At 38.3% G+C, this 14,219-nt stretch overlaps 1 protein-coding gene across 4 annotated transcripts; it reads right to left on the reverse strand.

Moving 5' to 3' along the window:
- Positions 1 to 815: 815 nt before the first annotated feature.
- LOC113020758 (general transcription factor IIF subunit 2-like) lies at positions 816 to 14,219 on the reverse strand. 4 transcript variants are annotated; one of them, XM_026164979.2, is made up of 9 exons: positions 14,065 to 14,219; positions 13,521 to 13,594; positions 13,266 to 13,290; positions 6,513 to 6,651; positions 5,265 to 5,324; positions 3,122 to 3,203; positions 2,857 to 2,956; positions 1,667 to 1,810; positions 816 to 1,549 (listed from the first exon to the last, which is right to left on the reverse strand). In XM_026164979.2, the coding sequence occupies exons 1-9, from the start codon at positions 14,128 to 14,130 to the stop codon at positions 1,427 to 1,429; spliced, it is 813 nt and encodes a 270-aa protein (XP_026020764.1). In that variant the 5' UTR covers positions 14,131 to 14,219; the 3' UTR covers positions 816 to 1,426. The 4 variants fall into 4 exon arrangements, with proteins under 4 accessions (XP_026020764.1, XP_080158823.1, XP_026020773.1 ...); XM_080302697.1 differs by having other exon boundaries at positions 13,213 to 13,290; positions 14,065 to 14,218; XM_026164988.2 differs by lacking the exon at positions 5,265 to 5,324.

Genomic DNA, 14,219 nt, shown 5'->3' on the forward strand with positions numbered 1-14,219 from the left:
CTGTAAAGACCCTACATTAATACAGAAAACCGTGCATCAGTAAGTCACTGTAAAGTGACAATTAGGAATTTTTCTTGGATTATTGTAACTATAGTTGACTCTCTTTCAAAATACTAGACTGGTGGCTGCGCTGCCATATAGCTGAACTACAGCCATTCCCAAAGGCAGGTACCACCTGTCACTGGGGAATAAATTTCAATATGGGTAGTCAATGTCAGTAATGAGTAATATCAAACTGACCACCTATTACCAGTTTTATATAAATGTACTGAATGCCTTTTACTGTAGTCCACACTGAAGTATAGCACTTCTGCTATATTTCTGTTAGTATTTAGAATAAAAATGCAGATGTGTGTACATGTTAGTTTGATTGCTAGTGAAAATTATTTTCTTTACAAATAACTCACTGAACTAACAGTCACTCTCAATATGTTCACTCATATTTCCTTCTTGGTACATTTTATTTTTTTACACCAGCCAATTGCAAAATGAGTCGAGGCATTTAGGTATGCAGATTACCTACTGAAATTCAAACATCAGAAATGTAAAGTTGTTTTGTTTTAAGTGAAACTGCTGGTCCAGTGGGATGATTCTTCACAACCATCTCTAGGATTTACAGGTCTGACATCTTGATGTCAGGAAAATGGCCAGACTACTTAGAAGTGATAGGAAGACGACAGTAACTGAAAGACTGAAAAGACCAAAGTGGGTGGCTGCGTTGGGTCAATGCTGATTTGTCGTCACTGTGGTTTCACATTTATGCTTTTGTATCAAGTATTAAGCTGGCTGCTATGAAAATATAATTAAAAAACAAGTTTTCTATTGAAAAAAAAAACCACTTTATTGCATAAGTCAACCAAATATAAAACAACCTAAAATAATACAAAAGGTGGGTTATAAGAAGACACCTGGAGTAAAGATCACAATAAATTGTGGATCCAATTTGTTGTGGTGTGGAAAACTGATGAGCCATGTTTCATTGAAGAAAAAAAACAAAAACGGACTTGTAAAAGAAACGTCACAAAAATCTGAGTGGAACCTATACCAATAGTAACACTGTTTCTCTTCTAAAAAAATTTTGTCCTCTCCACATTAAACCCCATATTTCTGGATATACAAAACACTTAAAAACATTATCCACTGCTTTCAACCTCAAGTCATAGATCCTTTACTTCTTAAAACACTAATGAGCACACTCAAGCTGTGAAAGGGAACCACATCAGAAAAAGCAGTGGCCTAACCTCTGATTTCTCCATAGTGCCCTTTATTTTTGTTCCTACAGAATGAGATGGGACTGCAAAACTCCACCTCATTGTCCAGTGCATCTTCAGACCTGATGTACAGAAACCAGGTCAAACCAAGCTCTGATCTAAGAGGAAATCCCTCCTCTGAGTGGAAAGCATGTATTGACCTTTGGATTCAAAAACTATTCATCAGTCTTTTCCTCGCCTTGGTAATGTCTGTACTCTGGCCTGAGCTCCCAGGTGTTCTTGTGTGTCCCCTTCACATTGTAGATGCCAATATCACGCAGGATTTCCTTCAAGTAAATCTGAGAAGAAAAACAATATGAGATAATATTCTTGAGAATTAAAGCTAAATGTAAAAGTAGCTTTTTGAGCCAATAGTACTGTTTCAAATGAGTTATAACCGAGCTCTCAAGTCTTACCACAGGCTGCTTGGTGATATCCACTAAGTCTTTGATGTTGTAGTACTGATGCTTCTCAAAAGCAGAAAACAACATGTCCAACACTTGCTGCTTGTCAGCTCGGGCTCTCTTGCCCTCCTCCTTCTTCTTCCTCTCATACTCACGCTGCAGCAAAAACAGGCAGAAGTCAGCTAAACAACAATTATCTAATTACTGCGCATGGAAGACTGATAATACTCTGGGCTATCGAAAAGACCATATATCATCTAAATTGATCAGGTGTGGGACTTGGCAAATTTGCTTGTTGAGAATTCAAAGTTAGCTCCCCATAGCAACAGCTCAACTTCTATATACATTCAATAAGGAAATACTGCACAATATCTCTTAAGTGCTTCATTAGATCTCAAGGGATTAATTAATTGATGCTAAATTTATTACTTTGAAAAGCAACTTAAGCTGTCTAGAACCACGAGGAGATACCAAAAGTACACAAACAGATAAACTGGTCATCAGTTCTGCTTAATGCGTTCTGAAGGGATTTAGACAGTAAGTCACAAAGTGAAAAATAACACATCTTTTATATTCTATGTTGAAACAATGCTTATTGACTTGTATTGTAGCAGAGAGTGTGTCTGCAGCTGTTTGTTTGCCTCTGTCTGCCTTTAAGTTTAGTCAGAGAAGACTAAAGATTTAACAGCAAAGTGAGATAATATATAATTTGCACTCATTTTCTAAAAAATGTAGTAGATTTTCCTTCATTTTCCATTTATATCCATGGAAAGTCAACACATGTGAAAAGATTAACAATTAGGGGCCAGTTTACAGAATTTTAATATGAGAATAGGTTTTCCTTTTTTTTCATATTAACTGCTTTTATCTGTATGTTTTTTGTGATACTCCAATCTCCCGTATTTTGTTTATAATTAGAAATCAAAAATATGGGGCACTGATGAAATATGCATATTTAATGGGGGATGAAATAATCGTGCTGGGAAGTACTATGTGAAGTGGGACATGTGGTCACCTTGTGTGTGAATCCTGTAGAGCATGTGGTCAAAAACAACTAAGAACATACTAAAGGCAGTAAAATGTAACAAGAAAATTCTTGGCCAGATGTCAGTTAATTGTGTCTCTTGCGTGAACTAAACCTAACGTGAAAAGTGTAGAAAGTGAGTGTAATAATAAACAGATTTCTCTGTTGGGTTTCTTACATTGTAATCGTGATTGGCCACAGGTTTATAGTTGTTGGTCACAGCTTTTTCCAGCTGTTGAGACAGCCTGGCCGGTTTGGAGGACTCTTCAATTTGTAACCTGTTAGAGAGACAGGGAGAAGTACTTTACCTGGTAAGTATAAAATATAGATGAAACAAATATAAATAAATTTCTAGTAAAACATCCACATGTATGCAGTATTAAGACATTCTGATACAAGACAATCCATGCTATTTCATGTAACTTTAAGTGTTAAATGCTCACCTCTTCAGCCTCATATAGCTTTCACTGACAGCAGGCCTGCATTCTGCTCTCTGCACTACCACTCCCTCCAAGGTTATTTTATCTGAAAGAGAGTGTAGCTAATTAAAAAACTTGATACAGACTTTTAGTCCATGTGCATCACTGCACTTACGGCATATTTTTAAGAGAGAAGGGATAGAAACAAATGCTGTAAATTAATAAGTGGAAACAGTTTAGAAACAAGAAAGAAAAAAATCCTTTGCTAGGTGCTGTATGAGAAACTACATCAGAGTAGAATCCAGCATAATGCCATTGTTTGCGGACATAAACACCCCCCCCCAAAGAAAACAAACCAAACCAAACCAAAGTGACTTGTGGATACGGAGAGTATAATCCTGGCTTAAGTGTTAACAGAACTCCTTCCTGGTTTTCTAGGAACCCATTAGTTATTTGATACCTCAGCCCTTCGAGGCAGCGGCTTTCAGTGTAGCCAGCACGTACCGTTTTCTATTGCAAATGCATAAGAAGCTAATAATCTTGTGTGCTCCATAGACTATTTACGTGCACAAGACCGAAGGCCGCTCAACCACTCTTACTCAAAATTCCCCAAACTACAGACTAAAAACAAAAAGCTTCCAGTACCAAAAACCTCTGCCACTTCTAATTAGTAAATATTAGAGTTTATACATGCACACATGTTTTGGCCACACTTAATTCTTGTTAAATCACCACATTTCTTGTGCTTGTAGTTCTGTAAAAACACTGTTTTTACATTGTTCACCAAGGCTCAGAATAGTTCTTCACTTACTGCTTTAGTCGGAAAAATGCACACATCTGTACTGTAAATAATCACGTTTGTTTTGCACCATCGCAATCAGAATTATCTTTTAAAACCCTTCCTATAGTTAATAAAGCTCTCAAGTGTCTATAACCCGATTAGGCCTGTCAGGTCACCACGTGCAGATCTTTAAACTATTCTCAGAATTACATCTAAATGTGCTGAAGTCCTATTACTGAGGTCTTATTCTTCAGACAAGCTGTCTGTTCACCAACAGTCAGGTACCACTATGGGCACATTTATAGTTTTTATTTTCAATTTTCTTTTTACATTTTTATTTCATTTTGACTTTTTGTTTTAAGTACAGTTTAGTTTCCTGAATGGATTTTCTTTTTTCACTTAACTTTTTGTTTGAAATCTCTTTGTTTTAGTTTAGTTTTTATTAGTTTATTAGACAAGACTCACAAAATAATTTGTTAGTTTGTTTTTTTTTCCTCCAAAACTTTATTTATTATTTCAGTTAACTAAAACAATTTTTCTATATCTAGATTTAGTTTTTAACTTCACTTAACTGTAATAACAATTGTTTACATTAAAAAAAACCAAAACCCTTTTGATTCTCAAGCTCATGAATTTGAATTATGCGTCTGCAGGAAATCTAGATTGTAACTTATGAAGCAACCGGAAATTCCTTTTATCCCTACGCCACATGTCAGGTAAACACAGCCTGCCACAACTGAGTTGCAGTGATGATGGTTAAGAGGAGTTTTCTGCTACGTTGTAAGTTACTACGTAGATTTCTTCCAGAAGTCAAAATCATGCTTTACACTTAATAACTGTGTGTTAACTTCTGTTTTATTTTATTTGTAACATTTTGTTATATTTATTGCCTTAAGGTACTGTAACTCTACACAGGTTTTTATCTTTTATGGTGATAAATTGATATGGCGATTTTCCAGTTTCATTGTACTACATAGTACTCTTGTACTATGTATGACTGTGCAATGGCAATAAAGATATCTTATAACACTGAGTTTAAGTGATGAATGAAATGTGCTATAAAAAACTGACACTTTTTTTTTTTTTTTAATTTAACAAAGTTCTTAAAATTGGCTACATTTACAAGTAGTTTTGAAGGATGAATGATTATGCAGACACACACACACACACATCAAATAACTGCCAAAAATACAACTGGACAGACATTACAATCGTCACTACACACAGCGCCATTCTCCTTAGCATGTAAATGGCTTTTTACTGTGATACCAAAAACTTCCCTTGACGAGAAAAATAAACCCTCGCGTCTGATTCCTAAATCACTTCACTGACTTCATGAGCTGCTTTGTGCAACTTTGTCACTTGCTAGGTAAACGGAGGACTCACCTGGGCCTGTCCCTGCCCCCGAACCTGAGCTGCTGCCATCAGATCTCTCTTCTGACTGGCCTACAGGAAGGGAGGGAGGGATGGTGAACATGAAAAATACGAGGGATGGAAGGGATCCAACAGTAAGAACCACACCCAGGGTTTAGTCGCACACCAAAAATGTTTTTTAATTACACAACGCTTCTCATCACGATCTCTGGCAAATACAAATGCGTGCGCGTGAGCAAAGCAAGCATGGCCGCACAACAAGGGAGGACGGATGCCCTGTCCCACCACTGATACACATGCATAGCAGGGCTGCACAAATGAATCTCATTTGAAACTAAATATAAGAAAATATTACCAAACTGCTTTTCTAATTTAAACTATACACTTTTTTCCAATTAGACACAGTCACTTCTCATCTTTTCTGTTGCTCTACTAAAATGTTTAGATTTTACTACCTCATGACTTCCTCTCACTGCTTTTGCAGCTGTCTTCTTGATCACGTCTAAGTTCTTCAAACTTAATGCCTCGCTCAAGGAACCATTTAAATTGTGCAGCCCTAAAATGCACACACATATAATATGCTGTCCCAAAGTAACCACTGCAGCTCAAGATCACCGGCATCCATAGCAAAGTAATTAATTATGCAAAAATTGAAAACCTAATTATACTGAAAGAACAAAAGAGACTGATGAAATTCAAACTGAGCCAAACAATCCCATGCACAAAATCAACTCCAAATTCAGCAATGATTTGTGTTGATAAGCGTCCCTGCTATGTTAAATGATTCCCAAATTGGCTGTGCTGATTGGCAGTGAACTGAAAATGTCAACCCCCAACAAATGACAGACGATCAAACGCTGAAACTGAAACACGTAGAGACAAACACAAATTAAACTGGATAAAGACAAAAGACTCTTCTGTTTTCCACTGAGTGTCCACTAATCCACGATGTAGAGTACACTTCTTGTGAGTACCCACTGTTAGGACTGTGGACAATGTGACACTCTAGGAAAAGTCTACAAAAAGTTCAGATCACACAAAGACAAAAAAGGGCAAGCAACAGGAAAACTTCATGAAGGCAGCAAACTGTACAACGAGTAGCAAAATGGACGTCTCCATCTCCCAATCACAACTTACCTGTGATTCTAATGAGGTATTAGTTAACACAGAAAACTGATATTGCAATTAGGTCAAGCTCATCTTGCAGCAAAGAGGTTGAAAGCAGAGAAAAAGCAGTGGTAGAGGAAAACAGAAAGTCACCTGATGAAGTCTCTGTGAAGACTGCCAATGTCTGACCTCCCACTGACTGCATGGTGAACGGGTGTTCGCGTGGTGCAGACACCGTCTTATCCTCTATACCGTCAATCACAGTCAGCTCTTCATTCAAAGTGAAAGACACCTGTAAATAGTCAATCACGTTATTTTTTTCTTTTTAGCAGCAGGACAGATTTACACACTTGGGATCTAGTTGCCATTTATAAGGTAGTAAACAGGGCTCACAGAAGTGATGCCACTGAGTACAAGAAATGCAGTTTCCAGGTACATGAATTTGCATTAGGGACATTGTTTCAAAGAAGCTTGTCCAAACCTATCCCCTCCAGTATCCCTAGCTTAATAAAAGGTTCAGGCAGCACTGCCAGCAACACTGCCTTTCAGGCTGATGATATCAGAGCCAGTCAAGCTGTTGTCCAGAGGTCCATCAGAACGCCAAAACTTAGTGCATGACACCAGTTCAACAGTGGGCAAACAAGTGGAATATGGCAAGTAGAGCTGGGCGATATAAGATTTTTTCATATCACGATATGTTTTTTTCATTTCAGGCGATAACGATATATATCACGATATAAGCCAAATAACTATATTTGTAAAATTTAAATGTGCAGTTGCTCACAAGTAAAATGTGAAATAATCAGCAGCTTGTTTTTATTTAAATATTTATTTCCCATAATAAGTTCAACAGGGTAGATGTACTTAAGGAACATGAGACTTTTTCAGATAAATAAAGGCAAATATTGCAAACTACACAAAAGGCAGCCGCTAAAGCGTTTAAGTTTCAAAATAGAACAAATGAAACAGACTAAATTGTCAATTCCACTTAGAAACAAAATATTAATTCTAAAAATAAATCTTAGTTTGTTTTACAGAAGAACAGACAAAACTGACTAACTTTTGTCAATATCAAATAAACTGAGAACTAAAAGGGAATTCTCAATCTCTCCTTGTTGTATAGCTTAGCTTTTCAAACAGTTTTAACAGTTACTTTAGTCTGACAAAAGCCGAATGACGAATTAGCGCTTCCAGTCAGAGACTCAGGCTACGTCCACACGTACACGGGTATTTTTGAAAACGGAGATTTTCCGTTTTCGTTTTAAAAAAATAATCCCGTCCACACATAAAGGGAGAAATGAAGGAAAACGCTGCTATGAACATGCCAAAGCAGCAGGTGGCGCTAGATTCCTAACCGTGCAGAAATGTTGGCCAATCAGAAGTCTAGAAGCCTCGGTGGGAAAAAGTAAACAAAGCTGGGGCATAGAAGCAGAACCGAGTCGTATGTGTGGAGGGACAGTAACTGTGTGTATATGTAAGCATTTAAACACTGCAGAGAGTAGAATTAACAGTATTGTAGAAATTCATTTCACTGAAACAATAACGTGGCGCACAGTGTGACGTCAAAAAATGTGCACACCTTTGACGCTGCGTTTTCTCCGTTTTTCTAGTCCACACGTAAATGCAAAAACTGAGTTTTTAAAAATCTTCGTTTTCAGTGACCAAAAACGCCGTTTACGTGTGGACGAAAGGTGCAAACGCATAGAAAAATCTGCGTTTTCAAAAATACCCGGGTAAGTGTGGACGTAGCGCATGCACCAGTTTATTGTATTTCCAGACTTGCTTTCGGCACAATTTACAGTGCGCGCTACTCTGTTTTTTGTCAGACTTGAAATAGCCGAAATACCTTCACACTACGGAACTTCTATGGCTCTTCCGTTCGACAACCTCTCCGGCATTGGAACCATCATCTGTTTTCTCTTCGGTCACGCTCGGTTGATTTTTCTAGTCGGCGCACTCATTTCCTCCATTACCCGGGCGGTGCGGTGGCTGGCTGCTTCCCAAACAAATACACATGTGCGGCTTGGCACTTGTGCTGTATGTAACAAGTCACGTGACGTGACGCTGTGGCTGTGATTGGTTCGGCTCTGCGCTACGTAATTTGGATTGGCTGTTCTTTTTTTTCTTTCTTTTTTTTTTAAAGAGGACAAGAGCGGCGAGGTCTATCACGATAGTTTAATTTTTCTATCGAGTAAAAGTTATATCGCGATACATATCGTTATCGTTCTATCGCCCAGCTCTAATCCTCAGTCTAAAATTGAAATTGGATGCAAAAGAGACATTGTCCAATCGCTATCAGGCTGCTGAACAAATTATGAAGTTTCTATTTATTTATGATTTATTAATATTAGTATTATTATTATTCTGTTGCCAGACATATGCTCTTTTACTTTTTGTTTGCACATATAGAAAACACTGGATTGCATTGTGTTTCTTTTATCATGATCTGCTAAGCTAGAGCTCTGCAATATAAACTTTTTCACCAACTTTTACTTGAATCTGTGATATGACAATAAAACTGGATCTGATACACTCATTTCCAATCCTCCCAATGAAAATGTGAACATTTTTAACTCGTCGCTATAATCTTGTAAACTCATTTCCACCCACTAACTGTTCTTAATCTGTTTTGTTCACTGTTTTGCATGGTGTACCCTAAGTATTTAAACTTATCACTAACTATACACCTTGGATTTTCACTGTTACCCTATCATTCACACACATATTCGATTATGCTTCTATTGACTTTCTTTCCTCTTCTCTCCAGTGCACATCTTCACTTCCCCAGGCTCTATTTTGCCTGTTTTCTACTCTCATTGCAGATCACAATGTCATAATCCAAAGAGACTCCTGCCTGAGCTCATCTGTCAAGCTGTTCATCATCACATCAAAAAAAAAAGGGGGGGGGGGGGGGGGGCTCAGAGACAACACACCTGAACACTGCCCTCATACACACGGCTGGGCCATATCATAACCTTCACGGTAATACCAGTATAATGTTAGGCAATGATAAGAAAATGAAATATCGCGATAGAGCAGGGGTCACCAACACGGTGCCCGTGGGCACCAGGTCGCCCGCAAGGACCACATGAGTCGCCCGCGGGCCTGTTCTAAAAATAGCTCACCATAACAACTTACCAGTAAGCTGCATCTATTTATTTTATTTTTTTAATCACAATTGCATTGGTGTTAATTTGTTAGAGATAATATATTAAAAAAAATGTTTATTATTAAATATTAGATCATGATCTAATATTTAGTGCTAGCTGGTCTCCACGGAAACAGTTGCCGTGAAGACCAGCAAAGGCAAAGGTGAGGAGATGAGGAAAACGTGGCGGAAAAAAGGAAGAAAACATAATTTTCACAGTGAATGGGAGGAAGAGTTCTTTTTTACCTCTGTGAAAGATTCATGCGTGTGTCTCATTTGCGGGGCAACTGTGGCAACGGCAAAGCGGCACAACGTGGAGAGACATTTCCGAACGTGTCACACAAGCTACCATGCAGCACACTGTGAGCGGAAAAGGCCCGCGAATTAAAGGCAGGTTTGAGCGAGTGTGACGAGTCTGTCGACAGCAGCAGTACAGCACAGCTGATGGTCTTTATCCGGATGGTATTTGATGGTTTCTCCACAAAAGAAGAACTTCTGACACTACTGCCGCTAAAGACAACTACGAAGGGAGTTGACATCTATAATGCGGTGAAGGAGTTTTTCGTGAAGAAAAAGGTACCGTTGGAAAAGCTGGTATCAGTGACTACCGACGGGGCTCCTGCTATGATCGGCCGACATACGGGATTCATCGCTCACTGTAAAGGTGACACAGAGTTCCCAAACTTCATGCATTACCACTGCATCATTCACCAGCAGGCGTTATGCGCAAAGGTGATCGGCTTCGAGCACGTCATGACTCCCGTCGTGAAGATCATAAACAGCATCCGCTCCAGAGCTAAACAGCACAGAACATTCAAGGTGCTATTGGAGGAGCTGTCAGCTGAATATGGTGACCTGCTACTACATACGGAAATCCGATGGCTCAGCAGGGGACGGATTTTGCTTCGTTTTTTGTCACTTTTGGGTGAAATCAAGGAGTTCATGCAATCCAAAGGGGAAGACACATCTCTGCTGGAGGACACTGAGTGGACACTTGACCTTGCGTTTTTAACAGACATTACTGGGAAACTGAACCATTTGAACTGTGAGCTGCAAGGCAAAGGTAAGACTGTTGCTGACATGATAAGTGCTTTAAATGGATTTAAAGCCCAGATGAATATTTTCTCTGTGCATTTACAGAGAAAAAAGGTGCTGCACTTTCCCTCTGTGCAGATGGTGCTGAAAGACAATGCTTCTGCATCTGAGACTTTTGACAAAGTTGCAGAAAAGTACACTCAAGTCATAAACCGACTTGGTCAAGAGTTTGAGAACAGGTTTTGTGACCTTGATCAGCTTGAGCCATGTGTCTCATTTGTTTCCAATCCTTTCATGAATGTGGACACAACATGCATTGCTGAGCAACTAAGTTCAGTGTTCAGCTTGGATGCTGGACAGGTGGAAATCGAAACTGTAACATTGCAAAATGACGTCCACCTCAAAGCCTATCTGGGTGCACCAAACTTTTGGTGCCTTGTTGACACAGAAAAGTACAGTGGTGTGTGCACAGCAGCTATGAAGGTTGCCAGCCTGTTTGGTTCAACCTATCTTTGTGAATCAGCCTTTTCTGACATGAACTTCATCAAGAACAAACACAGAACTCTTCGATGCACATCTGCAAGACTCACTCAGAGTTACAGTGTCAAGTTATACCCCAGATTACAACACACTGGTGAACAGCATGCAATGCCAGGTTTCCCACTAACAAACAAAGAAAGCCATATTAGATGTTCTCAGTGGCAACATTACAGTGTCATGTCAAAGTTGAATTTAATTATTGAAAAACAAATGTGTTTGTTAAGTGTAACATGTGACAATTTGCTTTAAAATGCTGCCAATTTGGTGAAAAGTTCTGCAAAATTTGAAAGTTGATTTTTTGTATGTTACATACACACAAAAATAATGTATGTAACAGTGCATGATTTGTTAAAATTTGTTAGTGGTAAGTGAAAATGTTGTAGAAGTGATCACTTCAAAATGTAAATACTTGCAGAGATATATAGAAATAAAGTGTTGCATATTGATATTTATGTTTCCTACCTTTCCTACCTTCCTACTTGCATTCTTTATAATTATGGTGAAAAATAATTAACATAATTAGTGTCCGTACATAGATGAATATCATTAATTATTATTGATAACACATAATTAAGTTAAACTGAGGAAATTTGTTATTTGAGAAGTGTGTGTCAAACTGGTAGCCCTTCACATTAATCGGTACCCAAGAAGTAGCTCTCACTTTCAAAAAGGTTGGTGACCCCTGCGATAGAGGGTAAAACGCACATGCACAGTGCCTTTGTTTTCATCCGCACATGGCGACGACGGTGAATGAGAAGGGTGAAAGCGGATCGTTGAATGAAACAGAAGAACCAGAATTGGTTTGTAAAAATGGTGCAACTTCAGTGGTGTGGAACTAGTTTGGCTTTCGTCCGTCAGATACACACCAAAGCACAAATTTTGGTAGAGCATGCTAGCGGGCCGTTGTTATTGAAAAAAATGTTTTAGTACGACTTCCGTAAGTTACCAAACCGCACCGCTTAATGGACTGTCGGAGCATTACGGCTACTATAGTCAGGAGCCTGGCGGAGTGATACGTACTGTGCTTCAACATAATATTACCGTATTGTGTGTTTATAACCTCTTTTTAAGTTTTGTAGATATTATATATGGTTATGCTCAGGATATATCGGCCAATTTCCATGGAAATGCCTTTTGGTTAAACTGTCAGTAAGGAATTTGCATTTGCACTGTTAAAGTTTTTATATAGATTTAATGCACATAAAAAACAGCTGCTTGTTTAAGTGAAAATACATTGATGTGGGATTTTTTTTGCACTAATAAAGTTGTGGAGTTGTAAAGTACTTTGTCTCGTGTCAATTATATCGTCAGGTATATTGTTATTGCAAATTTTAAAATATATATCGTGATAAATATTTTTGGCTATATTGCCCTGCCCTACTCATACATGTCCTGCACCACCCTCACTTACTTCCCTGTCACATCTTGACTTCCTCATTAAGTACCACAGTTTCTCTCTTGGAAACCTATCATATGCTTTCTCCAGATTGTCAAAGACATAGGTAGCCTCCTTCTGACCTTCTCTATACTTCTCCATCGACACACTCAAAGCAAAGAACTTCTGCACAGAACCATATTGTTGCTCATGGATCATCACTTGTCTTCTTAACCTAGCTTCAAATACTTTTCCCCATATTTTTATGGTATTGCTACAGCGCTGCACATCACCCTTGTTGTTCAAAAATAATTATTATTACTACACTTCTTCTCCAGTCCTCAGGCATATTCTCTCTCTCTAAGACTGTGTTAAATAATCTGGTCAAAAAGTACACTGCCTTCTCTTCTAGACATTTCCATAGCTCAAGACCAACTACTTTTCCACTCTTCACCCTCTTCAAAGCTGTCCTTACTTACTCCTTACTAATCCTCTGTACTTTCCGATTGATTAACTGTCCTTTCTCCATCCTCTTCTGTTTCCGATTTTCTTAAATGATGAGCTCCTCAAAATACCCCTTCCATCTTCTCAACACACTCCCTTCACTTGGTAGTACATATCCATCTCTACCCTTAAACACCCTACAATTAAATACAATAATTGAAATTCAAACTATATATTTTGTTTCCCCAATTATGAATACATTGACAACAACCTGTGAGCACATCAAGATTATTTAATGTTTTGGCTCTTACTAAAACAGTCCATTGCTGTATGTCAGAGTACTGGGATGCAGAGCAATCCTTACCTCTGGTTTTCCTTGATTTCCTTTCCTTGGAAATAAAAAACAAGAAAAGAAAATACAATTGAGGGGCCTTTCTAAAAAAATATTTAAAATGTACGGCATATGACCAAAATACTGTTTCTATTAAATATGTAGTTAGCCTCAGCTAACCCCTACCATTGATCAACACAGACTCAGTTCCCATGTCACATGACACACATAAGAAACTTTGCAGGTTGGCTTCTACTACTTTTATAAATGCTCAGTTACTTCACATACTTGCAGATCCGGAGCTTTCCAACTTCTCCTCTGCCTGTCGCTTTTGCCCATTGTTGAGAAAGGTATTTGGGCACCTGGAAGAAGAAACACTATTTATAGTTAAACTATCCACATACACAAAATATAAGCAATAATCATTATTACACTCCTTTCCCACTATTAAAAAGAAACTGTTACGTTTGCAGTTTTGTCACATACTTTGGTCTAAATCGCTAAGCTAATTGTGTATATCTTAAGATTTTATCCAATGTACATCCCGTCACTGTTTGCACTGCTATTATTCTAACTAAGGGTGTTGTTTACCAAGACTGTGAAGACTAAGTGATAGCATCTAATTAAACCAGTTATTTATAGTGTGTTCTGCTCCCAAAATATTGTACTATGCCAGTTTAACCGAGCTAGTTTACAGATGATAAACTTAGCCAGCGTTAGATAACTTAGCAGCAGATGCTAAGCTACCAGACCGTAAGCTTTAGCCGTGTTTAAATTAGTAACTCACCGTACATCCCATTAACTAATGTTATTACAAAGAGTGTATACGCACCTTAACGAGCCACACGCCTGTATTTTGTTTGGCACCGGTCAAATCCACCTCTCCTTTTTCTGACATATTTTAAAATGACGACTGTTAAAACTCTAGCAGGGCAACCGCCACACGCATGCGTAAATGAAATATGGAAGTATGGCGACTCTGAAGGT

The sequence above is a fragment of the Astatotilapia calliptera genome, chromosome 1 (assembly GCF_964374335.1).
Source record: "Astatotilapia calliptera chromosome 1, fAstCal68.1, whole genome shotgun sequence".
Classification (NCBI taxonomy): Eukaryota; Metazoa; Chordata; class Actinopteri; order Cichliformes; family Cichlidae; genus Astatotilapia; species Astatotilapia calliptera.

Bases quoted from the DNA above. Each gene is read 5' to 3' on its own strand.
- LOC113020758 (XM_026164979.2), bottom strand. From the start codon at position 14,130: ATGTCAGAAAAAGGAGAGGTGGATTTGACCGGTGCCAAACAAAATACA. The intron at 13,595-14,064 runs GTGCGTATACAC...TTCTTCTTCCAG, and splicing joins CAGGCGTGTGGCTCGTTAAG to GTGCCCAAATACCTTTCTCA. The intron at 2,957-3,121 runs GTGAGCATTTAA...TCTCTCTAACAG, and splicing joins AGCTATATGAGGCTGAAGAG to GTTACAAATTGAAGAGTCCT.